The sequence below is a fragment of the Falco cherrug genome, chromosome 7, assembly GCF_023634085.1.
Source record: "Falco cherrug isolate bFalChe1 chromosome 7, bFalChe1.pri, whole genome shotgun sequence".
NCBI lineage: Eukaryota > Metazoa > Chordata > Aves > Falconiformes > Falconidae > Falco > Falco cherrug.
Window position 1 is genome coordinate 17,438,111 of NC_073703.1, and position 23,495 is coordinate 17,461,605.

General features: G+C 35.7%; 1 protein-coding gene across 2 annotated transcripts in view; it reads right to left on the bottom strand.

The window, feature by feature from the left end:
• WDR72 (WD repeat domain 72) overlaps nucleotides 1-23,495 on the bottom strand; it is a 129,061-nt gene that overhangs the window by 56,624 nt on the left and 48,942 nt on the right. For both annotated transcript variants that reach the window (XM_005435496.3, XM_027800146.2), the window contains one exon: nucleotides 3,353-4,173. In XM_005435496.3, coding sequence (XP_005435553.1) covers nucleotides 3,353-4,173 — 821 coding nt within the window. The remainder of the gene's footprint in view (nucleotides 1-3,352; nucleotides 4,174-23,495) is intronic.

The window sequence follows — 23,495 nt, forward strand, 5'->3', positions numbered from 1 at the left end:
CTAAAATGATTGTCCTTACAGCCCAATGAATATTTCATTGCTGCATGCAAAGTGGGCCAGCATTAACAGAAGAAAGCTGGAACTGCAAAATTATTAAACCAGTAGCTAGACACTGTGCCACTGCCCATTCTCCAACAAAGTAGGCAGAATATGAACGTCAGCCCCATACATATTAAGCAAGTGTTGTAGTCACTGGATAATCTGTTCAGATATTCTTTCTCCTGTTTTAAATTTAAAAAGTTTAAAAGCTTTGGAGTTTGTACCACTGTACTAATAGAAAGTAAGCTTTCACAAAATGGAGAAACATTCATGGCTTTGCTGACAAATAAGCTACTGAGAGGAGATCAGAATGCATTTTCTCTTTCATATTAGTAACTGAATTAGTAAGAGCTATCTGTACTGCAGTAATACTTAGGAGACTAGGACACTTACCAGCTGTGAAACCTGTCTTACTAACTCCTTCCATGAATGCTCTGATGAATTAGAATTCAATACGTAGTTTTTTTCCTTGAGCATGCAGTAGTTTTAGCTAAACCAACTGCCCCAAGACATCTGGCTACATACTGTTCATTTAGAAGGCAAACCAGACAAAACATTTGTTTGGTTTCTTCCAAACTTTTAATTAGGCAGAAGTACATTATTTTAACAGCTCATCATAAGAAAGAAAAGCCTGAATAAAGAATAAGTGGTGAAAAAGATATATAAATCATATTAAAAGAGTTAATGAATAAACACAGATCACGACAGTTGATTCTGACCCCAATTACTTGCAAAAGGAAGAGGTGAAATGGCTGAATCCTAAGATAGCGGCAAACAGGTCAAGTCCTATTCATGCTACGCTTATTACTGGGGAAGAAGTACAGGGAATTTCACAGGAAACTGAGCTTTTTCCCTAGGTGGAGAGAGGGAGATAACTTTGCATACACATAACTGGTTTTGAGGCAATACAGAAAGTATGGATACATTCAGATAGCAATTTCAGATAGCAAAACCGTGCCTTAATACTCAGACACGATGATATTATCACGTGAAAGTACAACACGTACTAAACATCACGTAATAAAAAGATCAGTATTTTATTTTTTTAAGTGTCTGAAGCACTGAAATTCTTTCCCATGGCTTTAATCCACTTCTCCCACTAATGCTAACACAGTAATGCTGGCTTGTTGTTTCTGCCCACACAACTTTGATTCTATGTGAAAATGATGGTTCTTGACTGCAGAGGGACATATGCAGTTTTACAGAGGTTAGAAAACAGCACAAAATTGTTCACATATCTCAACTGCTCTTACCTTTATTTATTGGGAAAAAAATAAAGTTAATTATGACTGACACGTCTGAAGTTCTGAAACAGTTCTTGGAGGGTAGGGGAAAAGATAAACTCTGTGCTATTACGGGACAGAGCCATAATGAGAAAAAAAACCATGTCCTGTCCAGCGCAGCAGAGAGGAAAATGTCCAGGTGACTAAAACCTGAAGTCTGTGTTGATAAAACACAGCAAATACAGTCTAGTTCTGATCAAGTTCCCTATGAAAGAACAATTTAACCTTCAATAACATAAAAATTGCAGCTATTTGTCTGTTTATTTTCTGAATGTGTAAGAGATGCAGGATGAAGAAAGTACACCCTCAGAAGCAGGCAAGTGTGTGCAGGAAGAAGAACTGTGTGCTGTCTCTGTACAGACCCATAGCGCTAGCAGTGGCTGCTTAAGAACTCAAGAGGAAACTATGGAGCTCTGGGAAAAAAAGCAAAACTAAAACCCACAACAAAAAAAAACACCAAACCCCATAAACAAACAAAAAGATTCAAGAAGAGAACCAATACAGCTCAACTGCTTTTATCCAAATGAGGCCATTAGGAGGCAGCAGCCCATGTTAAAACATCACAAATGGCATCAAACTAAAACTTAGCTACAAGACATCTATAAATAAGTATAGTCTTCAGCTCTGGAAAAAAAGGCAATCTAAACCAAAACATGGCATAATCCCAAATAAAACATTTCAGAGTCTTTGAATAAAATTCATAGCCTTTTTGTGATGAAAATTTATGGCAATTTTTTCCCATCTTTTGCACAAAAAAATATATAGTTCTACAAGAGATGCTAGCTTTTATGGCTTTACATTTCCTGAATAAAAATTTGTAGTACAGTTTAAAAAAAAAAATGTGCATTTTTTCTTGCAACAACTTTAATACTTATAACTTTATGGGAGATATATTCCAAAAGCAGGATGTGTATGTCTGGGAAAAAAGTTCAATACTGGTATGATGACTAACTTCAATTACACAGTGTCTTTCCAACAGAGTACTGTAAGACACAATGCAAGCATAAAGTCCTGTCTTGCATCGAAAGGACTTCATGTTCAAGCTGGAATCCTGAAAACAACCTTTAATATAAAAGCTTGTGTCAAATACGGACCAGTAAGCAATGTGATTAGCAGTAAAAGTAACTGAGAAACGTGTTTGACCTGCAGGATTGTGCATATCTCTTGAGATATGCTGAATGCTTAGAGCTTTGTGGAAGATGCACAGGTATTTGCAGCATCAGGATCAATATTCTTTGTTCCCCTTCTTGCCTCAGGGCCATAGCATCACCAACACTGAAGTTAATTGTCCCTAAAATGCTAAATACAGACCAACCTAGGTTTGCTGAACAACAAAAGTCTGTAGACAATATGCATTGCCTGATTAGTATGTTCTATTTGGCTTGGTCAAGTAACATTGCACATGCTATTTTTCCTATAATGCTGAAAAAAGCATTTAGTCAATAAATTTGTTTTGAGTAGCATAAATGTTATTTGGGATGGTTCTCACAATCTAAGGACTGATGAGGCATTCATTCCCAGTAGCTGCCATTATTACTGGGGGCATTGTACTTTTTAGATAGCATAACCAGGACAGACTTGTTTTGTCTCATGTTTTAATCATCAGTAAGCCAAGGATTTCGCGGTAAAGGAATTATATTGCTTACAGAGAGCGGAAGTTAAAACAGCACAAATGTGCTTCATGCACACCTCCCAATGTGCCTGAACAGACCTCATTATTCTACTTAGTTTAAACTGTGAGGAAAAGAGTGATCTCCAGAAAAACAGGGTGTGAACCTGGACAATTTCAGGTCTTGTTCTGTTGAAAAAGCATTCTGGCATCAGTTCTAATCTGCTAAATAGAAAAATATAAAAACACTTAACTTTATCCCAGTCTTCATTTGTTCAAAGAACATCCTCTGAAAAAAGCCCTAGAGAAAGAACGTAAACTGCATTGCAAAAGTCTGTATTTAAGAGAAATGTCTGATTCTCATTTTTCACTTTTTAACCACTATAAAGGAAGTAAAGACTCATAATGAAAAGGTTCTTACCTCTCAATTTCACCTGTAATTGTTGAAGGTATGTTAATTATCCTGTTGATTAAAGCTATTCTGCTAAATAAGAAGAATACTGTTTCCAATCCCTTTGTTCCATAAACGTTATTCTCGGGTCCATCCTTCATGCCAGTTTGTCCTTCAGTTGCAGCAAGGTACTTGTTTGATAAATCAAGCACTCTCTTTGAAAACAAGTTGATTACTGCACATTCTTCTAGCACACAACAATCAGTACATTTCCATCCTGGCAACATTAGTGATAGGTGGTTTTCATTTGACACAAGTCCAAAAGAAACAGGACACTGAAGCATCAAGATATCTAAGCGTCTAACACAAAGATTGTCTATTTCTTTATCTACACCCCACGGTAAGAGACACGACAAAAGCAGTTTAGCTGTATCAGTGGTGACATTCACATCAATGTTAGTTGATGGCTGCATTCTAATCTTTCTTGAACTCTTCATTTTTTTTTGCCTTTTCATGCCACCACTTTCTTCCAAAGGCCTAGCTGCACTATTATCCCTACAGACCTGGTTTGAACTAACAGTATCTACTTGCCCATCCACTGGAGATATGGAGCCAGCAGTTTTAATTCTTTTTAATGTCAGCGCCCTTTTCTCAGTAGTACTTTTGGCTCTTTCTAGAATGTCATAGCTGTGGAATGAATTCGATGACTTTAATCCATTGAGTTGAGATGACAGCAGAAGCTCCTCAAGTTTTTCCAGATCAAATAAGAGAATATGAAAGTTTGCATTGCTCCATTTTGTCTTAACTGGTAAAATAGTAAAAGGCTGGTAGATGCAGCTGGTATCAGTTAACTGAAAGAAAAATATGAAGTGTCTAAACAAAAATCCATAGTGTTTTGCAGTTTTCAAGATATAAGCATAGAATTGCTTATGGAACAGACCAAACCTATTAACTCCATTCATTTCAACTTGATTATATATTCACTTCTTACTAAAGAAAAAGTTCAGCTTTTTTTTTTTTTTAATAGCTTAAGATACACAGAGCCCTGTAAACACTAAAATACAGGCTCCTTATAACATCTTCAATTATACAGCCACACTGTAGATTGCATACATCTTTGCTAAAACTCTAGGCTGGTACTACTTCTGCTAGGTCTCATTTCAAGCTGGAAGATATTTAGAGGAAAGTTTTGAAGAATACAGCTTTTTTTCAAAAATAAAGCTAGGGAAACACAAATCCTATGATGCTGCAAAATTCTTGCAAGCCTTGAGAATCTATATGCCTTGTAGCAATCTGGTATGTGCCTGAGATGGGGACTATGCCTTTTCCCATTTCAAAATACGCAAAACTATCTTAAAGTTACTTAATTCTAAGCTGTCACACATACTTTATCAGCAACAATAAATTATAGTCACAAGTAATTACATCTCCAGTTACAAAATTAGTTACCATAGATGAAAATAATTGAAAGAAAAAGGCTACAGAGCTACTACAATGTTTGTGAACATCTGATTTCACCTTATGTCACCCCTATTTCCAATCTGGATCTTTCTAGAATTCACCATACTTCAACAGCTTTAAAGATTTGCAGAGCATTTCAGTTCCACATACTAAAGTGTTAATTGTGCTGGTATAAATACACATCTGCTTACTGCTGTTAATTAATACCCAAAGAAAGTAGTTTTTCCTAAAATCTGTCTGAAAAGATCTGAGAACAGCTACAGTTACTCACAACTTTGAACTGGCATGTTAAAATACAGTAACAGTAACCCAGTGATGATGATCTATAATAGTGTCAGCTGATCAACATGAGGAAATAGTCAAAATAATCTTAAATTTTCTTTTAAACTCAGTTTTACTCTTGTAGTTTCATTCGTTAAATGATAAATCACCATGCAGAATAAAAGCTTTCATCTTTTAGAATCAGAAATAATTTTATTTTGCCAGTGTCCTTGGCATAGGATTGGTACTATGCTGTGACAAACTTCTGAGGGGAATGTTTTTGGACACATTAAAAATCAGCTCCTTATACAGATATCACAGAAGAACTTGCCCCACAAATGCCCATCAAAAATAAACTGTCCTGGACATTAGAATCTTAGACAGAATATAGTCTAAGCCTACAAAAAGAATGCAATATTTGAGATGATAAACTAAGATAAGAAAGTCTTTTCTACTAGGACATAACCTCTATAGATTAGATACTTGCTAAGCGGAACCTGTGGAAAGGAGAGAACACGAATAAATACAAAAAGAAAAATATTCATATAAATCCATGTGAATGGAGGATACATGCAGGCAGAAATAAGCGCCTAAGGATGAAAAAGTCAAGAGGGGGAAATTCCAAAATCTGCCCTGTAGTCCTTGAGATATTTCTCTATATGAGAAACACGCCATACTTGCTTTTCCCCCACTCCTAGTTTCCCATGAATACTTCAGGACAGACATTCTGTCTTGGCCGCCTATGCCAGCCAATTTCTGAATCCTTAGGGAGAGGACATGCAGCAAGTTACCTCAGATTCCATATTCCAATTAAGATCCACTTGCAAGAGTGGATTTCCAGCATTACATCAGAACATACAGTTCTGAGGAGAAATACACATCTGGAAATTAAGAAAAAAAATATTTCATATTCTTGCTGTCCTTCTCCCCATACAACTTTCCGTGCCTGTGTATACCCAGTGTAACAGAATTTACAACAGAGCTTCTGCGGGCTTCAGAAAGCAGGAAAAGTGTACCAGGGGAGGCACAGTAGCATATCAGCCTCTTTTGCTACTTCCTTGCTCCTTTTTCTATTATTAAAGGACTGAACCTATGTACCGCCCAAGGAAAAGTCTGCAATAATACTGCTACAAGTTACAGTTAATGACAAATATTCAGATTTTAAAAGGATAACCTTCTTTCAATAAAACTTATTTTCCTCCTCAACTTTAGTTTTTAGCTTCATTTTAAAACGTAAAATAAAGTCTGGAGCAGTAATTCCTTTTAAGCAAAAAAGTGAAATATTTTGTAAATGTTGACTGGCCATTATGAATTTCAAAAATTGTTTGGGGTTTTTTGTGGTTTTGTTTTTTTTTTTGTTTTTTTTTTTTTTTTTATAGGTAGAATCACAGACATCACAGAAATGTTTACTGGAAGGAATATCTGTACATCACCTCATCGAACCTCCTGCTCTGCAGACTTTGATGTCATTGATATTTTTATGAAACTGCTAGTATTTCAGAACTCATGTTCTGAGGAGGAAAACCATGACAAATATCCAATTATAATTTGAAACAAAAATCCTATTCTGCATGCAACTTAAACATATCAGAAACTGAACTAAATGACAGAATTGAATCTTGAAGAAAACACCAATAAATTTCCATCATAAAGACAAAACTGATTTTTTTTTTTGTCTGAGAGACTCCAGGTGAGTTTGCAGAAGAGCAACTACTTACTTTCACAGGAACCCCTGTGCTGCACTAGCAAGCAGCATTCCGTAAAGGTAATGGGAGGATCATCCAATGGTAAAGTTATGAGATTGTGACACAACATCTCATATCAGTATCCTGCTGTATCTATTAAAAAGGTATCTTTTACTTTTAGGGGAACAGCAGACGTGAGAGAGGAGAAATTCCTCGTTGATGCTTTTGCCCTTTTCTTTAAGTGCTTATGACTGGTATGTTTTCATTGTCCTGCACAAGCCTCTGCTCTCAGCACCGTGTTCAGTCTTAGCTATTTCACCTTTACAAGCAAGCATGTACAAGCAGATAGTACCAAGTAGCAACTATTCAGCCCAGTGATACTTTTGCAAACAATTATGCCAGCTTCGTATCACAAGTGATATAGACTTTTCTAGATCACTACGTTAATTTTTCTTGTGATAATTAGAAATATTCCACTAAAGCAAAGAACTGTTTCTGTTGAAAATAGCTGAATCCTAAAAGAAAGCATCAAGTAGTGTTTGTAAACAGGGCAGCAGATGGCTTTAACTTGAGAAAGATGAGTTAACACTGCATTCAAGACCACCCCTTACCTAACTCCTTTTACGTAACAAACTATGACTTTATAGGATTAGCTGTTTTTAAACTGTTACCATTGTAGTTACAAATAACACAAGGAAAAAAATTTACTCTCTATAACCTGTAAATTATTTGACTATTTAATTTTGGATAACAACATAATTTGGCTTTCTGTTATTTAGAGAACAATGCTGCCAACAGATGAGGATGCACGCTAAATACATAATCTTTTTTAAAGATCTCCATAGGGAGTCAAAAGTAAGATATTATAACTGCTTGTTCAGGTCTTTTTTTATCCCTTTCCTTTTTCCTTTTTAGAAAATAATACATTGAAGTTAAGCACTAGGATTAATTTAATCTTTAATTATGCTGTTTCCTAATACATAGAAAGAACCCCATGAAATGCAAACACTGGAATTCACAAGCTAGCTTTAACATTAATAGAAATATTTTCATTCTCTCTATTCTATACATTTAAATTTGGTTGATTAACATTTAGGAACCTTTAGGAAAATCACCATCCAAACAAAGGAGAATACCGTGACAATGTCAATCTGTTGAGGCATCTGGTGATACTACTGTGTGCGAAGCCACAATAAATGTTTATTGGCAATATGAAAGCTTATTGACATTGATCCGAGAAGCATCTACCAAGTTATCTTAGCTCTGTGCCATAGGCATTTCATTCCATTGAAGGAAGGTGGACATCTAAAGCTTTAGACATAAAACACTATTTAGGAAATATGGACAAGCTATTCTCTGTAACAGAAGATGACAGAAAATGGAAGGAAACCCATAAAACTAACCATGAACTAGAGCTGGGAATAGCATTTGATGAGTGTTACTAAAAAGCAGATTAACAGATATTTACATTCTGTACTCTGCCTTTTCTGACTCTCCAGAAGTATTTCACAACAGTAAATCCTACTACATTCAGATAAATATTGCCATTATTCTTATTTTCTTTTCAAATGTACACACATTAAGGGTTTATAACTCTTTGTCAAAAACCAGACTAATAACAATAGCAAAGCATGACTTGTCTCTGAACCACACAGTCCCACTTTGAGGCCTTCCTGTTGCCAACACGATGGCTTCAGTAATGAAAAGATCCCTTTGGTTTTTTTTCTGACAATTTTTGCACAACTCTTACCACAGGATTGTCTTGCAAACATGAACTGCTTAAGGGAATACATCCAAGTATCAGGCCATTCAAGCCTTACTGTTCTCCCAGTGAATTTCAAATGATCACGTCCAAAAATAATTTAGTAATACAGATTCTTCCTTCAATTCTGTAAATTAAATGACCACCACACTATGACGTACTGAACATAACCTACATATTTTGATTATCATTTTGAAAGACAGTATAGAGCCATCCATCAGAGTTTATCACTGCTAGTTTTAAATTTTGTTTCTGACATGGCCAACTTTCTGATTCCCTCTACTAACAGGTCCCCCCGATCACCAATATTGCATCTACTTTTATTAATTAGCTGAAAAAGTGGGAAGACTTTTTCAGTTATTCATTTTAATTTATATAATTATATATATTATTTTATATATAATAACATATATTTTAATACTTTAATAATAAGTTATTATAGAGAGGTTAAACTGTATGACTTTTCACAGCTTCAGTCATTTTATCCAGATTTTTAAAAGATGATCTTTGCCCTTTTTGTGTTGTCTAAATGTACGAATCTAAAATGGCTATAAATGTTAAGGTCCTCTGCTGTAGTTCAATTTTGAAAACTAGTAGAACGTGCTACCTCTATTTTTTTGTGCATCACTAGTGGTAAGTCTAACAAGGAGCTACTGGGAAGGACGTGTATGTCAGTCAAGAAAAAAAACTTTAGTAAAAAGTCATGTTTTCATAAAGTGTAAAAATTTCCATGCTCAGGGCTAAATCCAGGTGTTTATTGTCATGATACAGCTTTATTACTTACTTTTGCTGGAAACTAAGAAATAGGAAGCACTTTTGTGTATGCATGTATTAACTCAAAATTAATCTAATAGCACATTAAAATATTGGCTAGTCCCTAACAAAAAAACCCAACTAGTAAGTATATCTCAGGAAGTTACTGTAATTATCAATTAGATCTCAATTTAAACTTTTCCAAATCTCTAAGTAAAATAGCCTACTGTTTTTTTTACTTAGCAAATCACAGTTTGAAGCCGAATACTTTAGTAACAAGGCTAGACCTTTGTTCAAAATAAAGCCATTTGGGTGCTGACAACATTCCCACTTAACAACTGGAAGTTCGAATATTTGTATTGCTTGGACAGATGTGCACTGCTTGATAAGGCTCCCTAGGAGGCCTTCACCTGCAAACTTTAAAGCAGCAAGAGGTCTGGCTACAGACGAAAATTATACCCTGAGACTCACGAACATCTTGTGCATCATATCTCTGACTGACCCACAGCTGAACAAGTTTTCTACCTTCAGGAAAAAGCAAGATCCAGGACATTCCTTCCAGCCCTTTCCCCAGCTTTGTTGCCCTCCTCTGGATGCATTCAAGGACCTTCACATTCTTCTTAAAGGATGGGACAGCAAACTTAAAGCTGGAGCGACAGACTTTGAAGACTCACTTTAATTGATTTATTCTGGCATAGAATTCATTGCTGCTCCACAACTAACAAGCCTGTTCTTCTCCCTCTCCTCTTCTCCCTTTACACATCTTTACCAAACCACCTTAGCACTGAAGGGAAAATTTACCCATGTCTATGGAAAGGGGAAGGCAGGGGGCTGTCCTTACTGCGGCCCCCAAATACATCAACCTATGCCATTATCTTTAACAGGTTTAAGACAGACATATCACATAAAAATTTCATGGGAAGTACAATTCAAGTGTTATTTTACTTAGTTGCCTTCTCATCCCTAAAGGCCTTTTTCCACTGGGATACAACTTGTTCCAGGAACGCTATTCCACTTAAAATACACACTTCCATTAGCTCACAGGGATTCCCATACTGTTTCGGCTCCTCATATGTATGTACTTTCTCCACACACCCGCTTTCTTTACCAGATGCATCGTATTGTGGGTTTTGTGCTAAAAACAGATTTGACAAGAATGGTCTTGACACCATTTTACATAAAGGAAATAAAGTGGCAAAATCACATGGTAGATATTCAGAAGGCAAACCAGACTCAAAATATACCTAGATGTCACTTTGATACCACTGAAAATAAATTGCTCAGTTCGTACAGTATGGGTAGTATCAACTTCTACATAAAACAAGTCCTGCAGCATTAAGCATGATTTTTTCTTACAGACTTTTGGCCTTACTTATCTATTGTGTTCTCACTTTATCCCAAAACATAACAGGATAAAAGTGACACAAAATAGACCCCAAAGTTGCCAGTGCCTGGAGAATTAAGCATGCTGTATAAAGCATAAATGTGAGCTATTCTGCTGATTCTAATAATTTTTTAAACTACGTAGCATTCAAGGGGTTTAATTGTGTTCCTTTGAGCTTTCTCTTGTGAGACAAAGTATTTTGATCCGTTAACACTACACAAGTTAGAAAAAAGATTTGTCCCCTTCTTTATCCACTACTTAATGCTCAGGAAAGTGTAAGACAAAAATTGAACAACTTACTTTTAGGTGAAATTTTAGTTAGATTTGAGGGAGGGTGAAGGTGGCTTAATGGAAGTGTTATCAAAGGACACTGGAAGATTCTTTCATTAACAGAAGCTGCAATGCTGCTGATTTTTTGTGTGTGTGTGCGCATGCATGGGATTTTCTCTCTTATTTGTCTGAGGTTTTTTGGCAGATTCATACCTTTCTATTTTGACAGTCATTAGACTGAGTTTTAACACAGGCCCAATACAATAGTGTACTTCAGCACATGATAAAAGCCTGTCAGATAAGAAAGATTTCCTCTGAAAAATTAGTTCATTGCCAAAATTTACTTACTATAAAGAAATCTGCTAATTTAATCAGTACAATACCACCATCCTACTGTCTGTTCATGTGTATTCAGTGAAGACATCCTATGAACAAAGTACATGTACTTCACCCTTCCAAACAAGAATTTTTAAGCAAAACCTAATATAGAATCATTAAAATAACTGCATCTTATAGTCTTTAAGAAGTTCCTCAATATGACAGTTTCTGAAATATCACAATGAAGTCTGAGAATACAATTTCAATATGCTTATTTCAAGGAAATTAACACTTATTTTTGTCATCTGTCTTTGCTGTAATCTGGCCTTTAATTATACTACAAAGAAAATAGAAACTTTAAAGAGTATTTACATGTTTGAATCAATTACTGTTCATTAACTCTGTGGCAATCAATAATATTGGCAATAAATAGGATTTTTTTTAAAAAAAACCACTCGGTTACAGAAATGAAAAGAGGAGGGTGGAGGAGTAGAATTTGCCAATTAAAATGTGTTGAGGACTAAGAATCTTCTGTTTATTGATCATGCCAGTCATTGGGACATCACTAGAAGTTCAGAGCTCACAGCTTTTCTCAGAATCACATCTCATCATTGGCCTGGCTCTAGGCTCACAGAAAACAAGCATGTCACACAGCTGCTTATAAAAGTCATTTAGCTACTCCTATCCCGTCTCTTACATTATGACTTCATGGATCTGGAAGAACTGTTTTAACCAAAGCATGGCTACCACACCTAGAGGTCTTAAGCATTAACTTACATTGCCAATGACAGCTCTGTTCTGTTCTCCACAATGCTTTATCCTTGATGGTAGGAAGAGTTACTGTGTTTGGTTTGGGTTGGGTTGGGTTTGCTTTTTTTAAAATACAGAATAGCTTAGTAAATGTCTTTACTTGCTTAGACATTTTTTCTCTTTAACCTTCTCAGAAAAAATAGTACCATTACATATAACATACATAAGAAAAACAATTATGGTTTGGGTACATCTTTGCAGGTGCCATCTCAGACAGTTTTGCAAAATATGAAACCTGGAATTGTCTCAGAAAACAAATACATAAACAATGCACAAAATGGCTGGCACGGTGTAAATTAAAGCATTAAATTCATTTCTAAATCCTCTGAGCCCTCAGTTGCTAAAGATGGTAGTCGATAGTAGTAAAAAAAAATTGCCTCCTTGAAACGTGCTTGGTGGACAGCAGCTTGATGATTGGCAGCACAAATAGAAGACAAACGAGAAAGCCTTCAATCTGCAGCTGATGCACAGGAAGAACATGGGGAGCTGAGTTTACAATAGAGAAAACATTACCAAGCTAATGGCACAGGCAATCATTTGACCACCATGCATCTCTGATAGCAGCAGGGCATCCATTTTCAGTTAAGTGTTAGAGTACCTTTTTGCTTTCTCTGACCACTGCAGGGGTAAAACAACCTAGTGTGTGAAACCCACTGACTGGTAATAAATTACTATATTGGATACTTTTTGTTTTCTTTCAGCAATGACTTTACTGTGTATTCCTGCTATCATTACCAATTAAAGTGGAGATCGCGTTAGCAAGCTATATCTAACTGTATATCAGTCCCTATGCTCCAATTGCTTTGGCAAGTATCACAGGGTCAAGAGGCTCCTTTGACCTTTATCAGCTAAGTCTCTCTGACCACTCACTATTTGAAGCAATCTCAGCTGAACAGATGGACACTTTTGCAGACTCTATAAAGCTTAGAATATAAAGATAAATGAAATTGTGTTGGGGCTTCAAACTGGTTTATGAGCATAAAATATTGTTAGCAAGTTCCACAAAAATCTCAGATTTCAAATAGTACATCTTAAACTTATACCGTGAACACAACACCTTTATCTACTAGGAAATTGCATTTTTTTTTTGTTGTAGCTTCTACAGATAAAACTAAGAACTTGCTACAAGTTAGATGTTTAGTTAGTACAAAGTCATTTCTGAATTTAGAAAGCCTGATTTAATTACTTTAATGATTAAAAGACAAGCAAGAAGAAAATTTAATATAGCCTTTTACCATGACAGTCAGTCAGAGCAGTATATAGCACATGATCAAACAGACCATTCTGTGGAAGAATACTGAAACATTTGGATACTACAGAGCCATCAGAGAAGGCTTAGACCTTCATTTCAAGTTCCCCTAAGTTTCTGTAAAAGCCCTTACTCTAAATTATTGCACCAAAATTTTAGCCATACACCACATAGGAGAAAGCTTCAAATTCCCTAGGTGATGCTTGAAGAACTGGTAATAATTAGATATAAATGTGATCGCAAGACCACATTTTGTGTTTGTAACTGCAAAATAATCTATTGTTCAACAATAACATCGAACAGTCTTTTGTCTGAGCTAAATCACATCAGCAAACCTCCCTTGTTAAGTTCATAACCTTAAGTAACAAATGTTTTACAGGCTTAACTAGATTTAGGGTTGAAAATCTCTTAAATTGGATAAAACCATGGGATACTTTTTTCTTTTTTTAAAGCCTGGCATGGTTTTCAGAAGAATAAATTCTCAAGAGGTAAAATTATGATCTGTATCTCTGTACAGGATGTCATGGATGTTTCATAGGAATACCTCCCCAAAACATTTTTTAGTCCTTCATTCTAATATCATCCCAACTCAACCCGCAATGCAGAACAGTCTTACTAACAATGATCCCACTGTTAGATGCAAATACACAGCTCTCTCATACTCTTGCTCAGCTGAAAGGATGAACAATCCAGGATATGTGCAAACATGCATTTAGTTAAAAATAGTTACAAACAGCAGGTATATAATTAAAAAAGCTCTTAAGCACCATCACTAAAAGAACCTGCATAGGAGAAAGGATGTAAATTACCAGCTACACTTTCATCTCCCTGTAAAGAGCATATGCACCTTCTAAACTAACAGCTCCTATCGGCAATCCACATATGCACGCTCCTGAGTCTAATTCCTGCCTGCTTCCTGGAGCTTTGAATTCAGGGAGCACGTGAACAGCTCCTGTCACTAAAAGTATCCATAGCCTCCCAAAGCAGGCAGACAGGTCAGGCCTACCCTCTCCAAAGCAATGCTGGCCTTATGCATAGGGTGAGGATCATACAGAGTAAAGGTGTTACTATACCAAGGTCATTCATATTCCTTACCTTCAGACACTTCATGTAGTCACAGGACAGAGGATCCCCTTGAGGGGGGCGTTTAGAACTTTTTTCTTATTCATTTACCCTTTCTAAGCCTCAGTACTCACATATAAAGAACCAAGTGTAAAAATCCTGGAGTCAGCGGTGGTACCCCAGTTTGCTCTCACATGCCACCTATGCTTGACCTGAGGCTTCTTCATTTGGACAAATCAGTCCCAAACAAAGGTGTCAATTCATGATGAGTTCTCCCATATGAACTAGTTTAAAGAAACTACTTTGAACTTGCCTTACATGACTTTCATTAGTCATTACAACAACTCTGGCCATATTACTGAAGATGCCCAGATTCTCCTAAGAATCCATCTCCCATAGATAAAAGGCTACAATATTTTTTGAGTTGGCATCATCAACATTTGTCTATTCATTTAACTGCAACATAAGCAGAGTCAGCTTCTTTACTTCTAACACTATAATCTTTCTGCTTTCATTCTTTTTTAGTCTCAGTGGAGAACGTTACTATCTTTGCAGCACTCTGAACAGTAATTGCGGCATCACTCCTGATGAGTCTGTGGCACAATGTAAGTAGTTAAGCCAAGGAATCATCAACCTCTAGTTGTGTGATGAATAAGACAAAACAACTGGATAAACCTCCCCTTCTTATCTTGTATGGAAGGTCACCATCAGGCAGACTGTTGGCCAGATGGATCTTCTGGGCACAAGAAGTTTTTAATTGTTCAGGGAGAATTACTAACACATCCATTGCTCAATGTAAGGACCTGGTATGAAAATTAAATGTTTCTCACATTTTGTTTTCATGTCCACACTGTCTGTCTCTCCATTCACAAATATTCAACTTTAATTTTTCATTGGATTTAATGCAAGTGTATATATAAAAGATCTTTCAGACAAATCGTAACACAATATCAAAGAGTAGCTGGTAAGTAAAGCTTATTCGTTTACCCTTTCTAAGCCTCAGTACTCACATACAAAGAACTAAGTGTAAAAATCCTGGAGTCAGTGGTGGTACCCCAGTTTGCTCTCACATGCCACCTATGTTCACGTGCTCCCTAATATTCCACATGCCACGGAATATTCTTCAAGTTAGTTCTCAACTGCAGGAGCGAAGTCTACTCCCCGCCCCCCCCCGGAAAATACTTCAATAAATATATATAATATATAGATAACTTTATACAGAAAACTTTTGCTTTGCACTAGAATTAGTATCACTACCTGTCTGGGCACACTATCAGAAAGGCAATTCTAAACACAATACCTTTGACAGTCTCTTCTAACAGTTTTATTATAGAAAGCATAGAAAGAACCGTATCTTTAGAAATATATAGGGCCTAGCGACTGGTGGTAGCCAAAACATTTTCAACCTTACTCAGCACTTAGGATGCTGAGTAAGCCGTAAGGTGGAACATCTCCTGTTTCCTAGACCATCAGCTGGACAAACAATGCTATAGCAATCCACAAAACACAGACTAGTGACTCATGGATCTAAGAATTAGTACACTGAACAATTTACTGGATGAATGAACATCCAAATATCTGTGAGAATAATGCTGAACACAGAGATACTGCCAACATGACCTTAGAAGGAGGATAAAAGCAGGAGAATATTGCTTTGTCCTAAGAAGGATTGATGTATATAAAAATTAAGTTACCAACTCATGGCTGGCTGCTGACTCCAACTGAAACATTTGCCCTGGGCTGCTCTGATAGTGCATTTCCCATATCAAATTATAAGAGTCTCACTCATAACATTTATCTACATAAAAATTACTAAATCAAATCCTAAGTGACAATCTACTAAAGAACAAAAAACCTGTGGATTAGTTTCTTAGATATTAAAATCCTGTCTGTCCTAGAAAACGCCAGTCTTGAAAACTCAGGAACAGTCAAGCTGGACTCTCTTCAGATGCTGTACCATTCTAGGATGTATCAGGACAAGTGGTGAAGTCTCTACCCATAGATTTCAAACTGTTCTTTTATCGAAAGCTGTTCAATCCTCCTGAAGGCAGTAGCGATGCACAGGCTTCTATAAGGACACTATTTGCAAACAAGCAAACTCAATCTATCTGGCTGGATGATTCATCCTTTCCCATAAGTACTGCAAGAACCAAATGTGACCACCAGAACAAATTAAGGTTTGAGTATTAATATGTAGAAAAACATGTTAGGAGAATGGAAACACAACCACTGCTGTTGCTTTGTTTTAAACTTAACCACAGTTTACCTTAGTATTTTATTTCTGATATTTAACAGAGACAAGAGATTCAATTAGTTGCCAGAAGGAAGCTAGCAGAAAGTGAGCCTTTCTTTTGCAGAGTAAGGTTAGGTGTTGCAACACCTAGTTCTATAATTGCATTTAAGGTGCCAATGTATTTCTGAAAAAGTTGCTGCTCTTTTTTTTTTTTTTTTTTTTTTATAGGTGTGTGAGGTGGACACCTAGGAAATTCTCAAAGATCTGAATTCCTGTTGATACTTCACTAAAATAATACTAATTAAACTATATGAGGCCAAGAACTTAATGTTTAGAATAGAAAAGATGATTATCACAAGTGTAAAGATTCTACCATCCTCCTGTCATGAATAGTGAAGAATTCTCAAGATCATCACTGGACAACATGAAAATATAAAGATAGCTTATTGTAGAATTATTAGAATTAGATAGAGCGCTTACAAAGAAAATCAATGAGACTGATCTACATAAGGAATTCCATCTTAGGGACCAGAAAGTAGTAAAGGTAAAGTGGAAAACAGGAAAATTCAAACAGTATACAACTCCACACACAGAGCTAAAAGAAACAGTCATAAGTGGAGAGTAAGACATCATGAACAGAACTTCAGTAAGACAGAAACCGTGTGTTTCCATCCATGAAGGTACATCCCTAAAAAACAAAATATAAACTTTGCTACAGTTTCCAAGGGACAAAGAAAGGGAACTGCAGCATGATAGCTGACGTGTTGGAGAAGACAAAGATGACAACAGCAACAGCTAGTTTAGTTTCAATAAATGGTCCTTCAATATGAAATACTTCACAAGGACTAGCGATATTGACCTTAGAATTATTTCTAGTAGGACACTGTAGCACCTTCTTTAGCTTTAGCACAGGTTCCAATTAGTTGTCTTGGCAGGGAAAACAAATTTTAAGTCAGTCACCTTGAGTATAACAACAGAGAAAAAAAGTTTATAGATGTATATAGAAACCGTGTCCAAAGTGTTGAAATAAATACTTAGGGCTTATTCTCATAGTTCTGTCAGCCTGTGTTACTTACTATCCACATCTGCAAGAGTGAAATGTGCTACAATACCACAATGGCAGCTTTTTGCTGTCAGGCAATCAATGGAGAAAACACTGAAATCAACCAATTCTTGACTTGGTGGAGCAACTCATAAAACTGCAGTAACTTTCAGCAAAGCTGACATGTGGTTCAAGCTATCAATTTCTCTCAGGATCATGATGCCTTTTAACTGGTAACAATTTATCTCATAACTCTAAAGTTACAACTTCACTGTAGTTATATTGCTACCTTAGTCCCTTGATAAAATATTACATTGTGAAATTTCACAGGAAATTTGTAGTACGAAATGCTTTGCATCTGAGTTACAGGAAATAAATATATACACACACGCCTTTGTTTCTTCACTCATTTCCCTATTGCACTTTATTAATACACTACTAAATATAGCTTCTGAACACTAGTCCCAGTAAAAACAGAAATACCCTGGCAGCAATAACAAAGATTATCAACTTTTAGGAGAAATATTCTAGTAATGTTTTGCTTTGTTCTTAATAATCCACTTCATTCAAATTATCAGGATTTCTAATTCCTCATAATAATAGTCTAAATATTAGAAAAGGCAAAAAATAAAAGAAATCCACATCTAGCATACCATTGCTAATGGTACCAGTCCTGATTTCATATTTGATAAGTATTATTTGGTATTTGTGCTTGTAACTTACTTCCCTTTTTCTATCAATTTTTCCATCAGTAATATTTAACTAGCAGTGATTTTCCAAGCTTCCAATAACAATTTTGTTTTCAAATTGCATCCTTTACTATACTAAAACAAATAACTGTTACTGTCCTACAGTTCTCATTTGTCTTTTACACATTCTGTGCAGCAATGTAACAAAGTATATATTTCTGTACACTCTTGTTTCTCAATTTAAGCAACTACAAAAATATAAACTTTGGCCTTTCTACTAAGAAAATATCTCTGTTTCACAAGCATCTTGCCTTTACATACTTTTTGCTATTACATAAGTGAATAATAAGTTCTTTAGAGAAAGTAATACTAGGTATGTCAATTTTAAATGCATTTACAAGTTCTATAGTATCTGGTACTTAGCTAAGCTGGTCATAATTGTTTCTAATAGCTGCATAAATCCAAACTTTTACAGATCTTGCGTAAACCTTTATTTAGATATTTTGACTCTACCTTCTGCACCATACATTAATGCTGAAAGAACAGTATTTTAAGAAACTGTCAAGTGAATATATCAATAAATAAATATATTTAACAATCCTAAAAAAGTTCATATATAAATAAATACATCCCCCCCCTCATCTTTATCTTGTTTGCCTTATACACACTAAAAATTTCCCTTTACTGGTTTAGCTCTTCAGTAGTATAATTCAACAGTTCAAGGTTTAGCAATTATTGCACAAATTTTAGAAGCTGTTCTTCCTCCAACACTTTTACCCAGAAGCAGCTCTAATTACATTATTGAAATCACTAGAAATATCAGTGCATGATAAACACAGATTTATATCCAAATTAGTCAAGCTGAAAATCTAGGAAACTTTTAAACATGAAAGGTTTCTGGAACATCAGGAAAACAACTCCCAGACATATCCAGCTTTTTATGTGCATCAATGAAATCATCATATGATGCACTGAAGCATTTTAATTTTTTTTTCAACCAGCTTTTCACACAGCTCCATTTTCAAATAGAACTATGACTTAAAGGTATAATAAGAGCTAGTTCCACATAAACACCATGAGCACACAATCTAGCGTGTAGTCTATTGTAATTAAGACCAGTGATTCAATACCTATTGCTACTGGCCAGGTATCATAGCAACCCTGTGTCACTGAATACTGCTGGAAAACTGTTCAGCACCAGCAAGACTATGCTTCAGGAAAATCTACAATGGCACTACAGATTGTCAACATCTGTGGGGGTTGTTACAGGGAGAACAACAAAGAAATCTGCTTTAAAAATCCCTATGCTTCGAAAATTGACAAGGATACTACAGTAGCACTACAAAAAGAAAAAAATACAGAGAGGAAGGAAAGGCCATTTTTTGTCATTAGTTACATAACTTATGCAGCCACATCCTAATATCCATCCATACAAGCTGAGAGTTGAAATAATGCTGCATTACCACACTGTTTATGTATATCCACAAAGTACTGTCTTTTTTTTCTTTTACTAAACACAAGCATCATTCATTGCTGACATGAATCTGAAAATAAAACAGATCCACTTTTAAAATAATATTTAAACTTCCACAAATGAACTCCAGATAGTCTTGTATAAAACTGCAAAAAAAGAAAAAACAGGTTACTATGAACAAGAACCCAATATTGATTTTTCTGCAGTGCAGTAAAGCATCTCCATTCTATTTGGCTGCTGTCAAAGCCACTCTTTAACAGCTGGAGTCAAATTGCACTATTTACAGCAAGAGCCCTTGTCAAGTGGACCATAAGTATTCTAACAATACACTATTCAAATGGCACTTTGCCACACAAATTGCTGACTTGATGAATACCCTATGTCAATGACTAAGGCCAATATAAAAGTTTCATTTTTATGAGAGGTTTTACATTCACATATTAAGTAAAGCTTTCTTGAAGAACTATTAAGCAATATATTTTGGGTCTTCTGACATTGAAAATAATTAAAATCTGTTTAAATATATCAAGGGAATTTGACAACATTAATATGGATCTTGTGTTAACTGCGTTTGTCACACTCATCTGTTATTGGTACTCCCACTGGCACGTGTAGCACAATAAAAGAATTAAAATGGTCAAAACACCATGAAATCAAAGCATTCTGCTTTTGTATCTGTGATTTACATGATGACAAATGTTTTGAAAGAAAGCCTTTGAAGATAAACCGCTATGTGAGGATATTTTTCTTTTTTCTTCTTAGGAGGGAGTAAAAAGACATCATTACTTTGCAAATGTTATTTTGACTTAAATATCAATGATAAAAGAATGCAATAATGAATATTAAGAAAAAAAGCTGAATCTTACTTGTGATCTTCATATGGATCATCCCATGTACAAAATAAGGATCACTCAAGTGCAATACTAACAAATCTGGAATTGAATTCTTAAAAAGAGGCTAAAATTTACCACTTTGGTGTGTGTGTGTTTGTTTGGGGGTTTTTTTTGTTTGTTTGTTTTTTGTTTTTTGTTTTTTGTTTTTTTTTTTTTAAATGGAAGTGTTATTAACAATTTAGTGTGTTGTTAAATTCCTAATACACGATTGGCTAAAGCAGCAAACTGATAATGAAATAGTCATGGTATACAACATACTAAAACCTTTTGATAATCTGAAAGTTTTGCAATAGTTTCGTCTGTGTGGTCATTATACACTTATTAACATGGTATGGGATGTTGAACTCGTACCCACAGAACTGTCACTAACTCAATGAGACCTGGATTTCAAAAGACTATTTCAAGATGCTAAAATACAATGACCCAAATGAGTCAATATGGCACTCTGTAAAAACTAAAAGCAGCTTCCTGCATAAGAACTAAAAAACACAGTGGACTTCATAACAAGCCTTCATTTCAGCAGTAACAAAAGAGTGTTAAAAAAAGTTGCAGAGCTCCACCCTTATTTTGTGTAGCCCACATTGGGTTTCTGGAATAAGCATTAAGGGGACCACCACTGTTATATTCTTCTCACGTTCAGCTACGTCCTATACATTTAGCCTCTAGCATCTTCCACACCAATCTACAGAATCTACTCTAATGGGGATGGAAAGCTGGATGTAATGGATGACAGATTTTTGATGAATGAAAAGTGGTTTCTCAAGTATAGAACTTCACTTGTTCGGAAACTAGACTTAAATAACAGGTCTATAATGACAAAAAGGTAAAATAAAAAAGCATATTTTGAAAGTCATAGGTAAGCCTAAGAGACCAAAAAATATTCTCTCAATAAAAAGTTTTCATTGGGACAAGATAATTAACGAACACTGTTTAAATAAGAAAATAGAATGTTTTATTGAGAGAGCAGCCAGATGTATGTCTGATCAAGAAAACTGCTGTAAATTATTATTAAAACTCCCCTGTCTCCTATTGTGATATTACTTATTATTACTTGTGATATTATCATGATAATTCCCAAAGCTAAACTCCAGACTTGAAAATTTACCAAAAACTACTTTCCCATATTCCATGAGCAGGACATTTTCTTTCCAGCCACTTTGTTAAATCCATGCAATTTTCAGTTTAATAGCTATGACCAAAACTACACTCCAAACACAACTGCTGTTGCTGTTGTTCCTCTTTAAAAAGGCAAGAAACTATTCCTTTTAATAAAGAGTGAGATCAGATTCTGTGTCAATGGCCAACTAGTGCACCATCTGCCCCACAACATGCTCATCAGGATTACGCTCTAATAAGACTTTTCAGAAAAGGGGATCAAAAAGAACTTTAGAAATCAGACTATGGTTAGTAAAAGGTCAAAGAAACATTAAGAGTTAAACAGCAATCATTATAAACTCAAATTTTTATGTAAATTTGTAGCTACAATAAAGACGACTACCAGAAAATTCAAGAATGAGGACTTGGATTAAGCTGTACTTCATCAGACAGAATTTTGGAATACCCAATATTTCATTTACCATAATTAATAAAGCCAGAAAAAGGCTAGTGATATTTTGAAGGCTGTTTCCACATGTGAGTTGAGGGAAAGCATTTTTCATCTTCACATACTTATGGGAAGGTATTTATCTACATACAGGGTTGAGGAACAGCAGATATGACTTCCTCTGTTTATTGCAAAGAATGGAATTCCCAAACCCCATTAATTAAAAAGTGGTAAACATGAACGAGCAACATCGAGGGCCTATTCTTAAGATACATTCATATCAAGAGCTCAGTGAATATATTCACTCCTGATGCACAAACTGGGTTTTCAGAAAAATGTACATACTATTATCCTTCCAACCTGAATAAGGTACTATCTTCCTCAATGAGTTTGAGATTGGATTAAATTTGAGGCAGTTTTAATAACTGGTTTTACGTTTAGCAGATACCAGCTTTTTACATATCTATAAATAACTGATAAAAATACAGGTATATCTAAGCCACAAGCAAACAGAATGACTATGGCACTTCCAACCTTACTTCTCATTATATAGTGTTCCTGTACTCATTTTCTCAACTTTAACAGCACATTAAGACTAGTTTCAAAATGGTATTTCCCTCTATTGTTTTTTTCAAAACAAAGAGTATATCTTTTTCCATCAATCATAATTATTTGGTTAAATGACTTCTGTAAAAAAATTGCTAGATAAAGCTAAGTACAATGCCTGGCCAAATCTCTCCTGAAGACTTCATACCTATTTGCAGCCCAGAATTTCATAAGGAACATGGCCATTCTCTTTTTAATCAATAAAGTACCAAATTTAATTGCACTTAATATAAATCATAGAATCACAGAATCATTTAGGTTAGAAAAGGCCTTTGAAGATCAAGTCCAACCATTCACCCATGACTGCCAAGTCCACCACCGAACCGTGTCCCTAAGTGCCACATCTACGTGTTTTTTCAAACACGCCCAAGAATGGTGATTCCTCCACCTCCTCCCTAGGCAGCCTGTTCCAAGCCTTGACCACCCCTTCCAGTGAAGAAATTCCCCCTAATATCTAATCCAAACCTCCCCTGGTGCAACTTGAGGCTGTTTCCTCTTGTCCTGTTGCTAGTTATCTGGGAGAAGAGACCTGCTCCCACCTGCCTACAGCCCCTTTCAGGCAGCTGTAGAGAGCAATACGATCCCCCGAGTCTCCTCTTCCCCAGACTAAACAACCTCAGTTCCCTCAGCAGCTCCTCGTAAGACTTGTGCTCCACACCCATCACCAGCTTTGCTGCC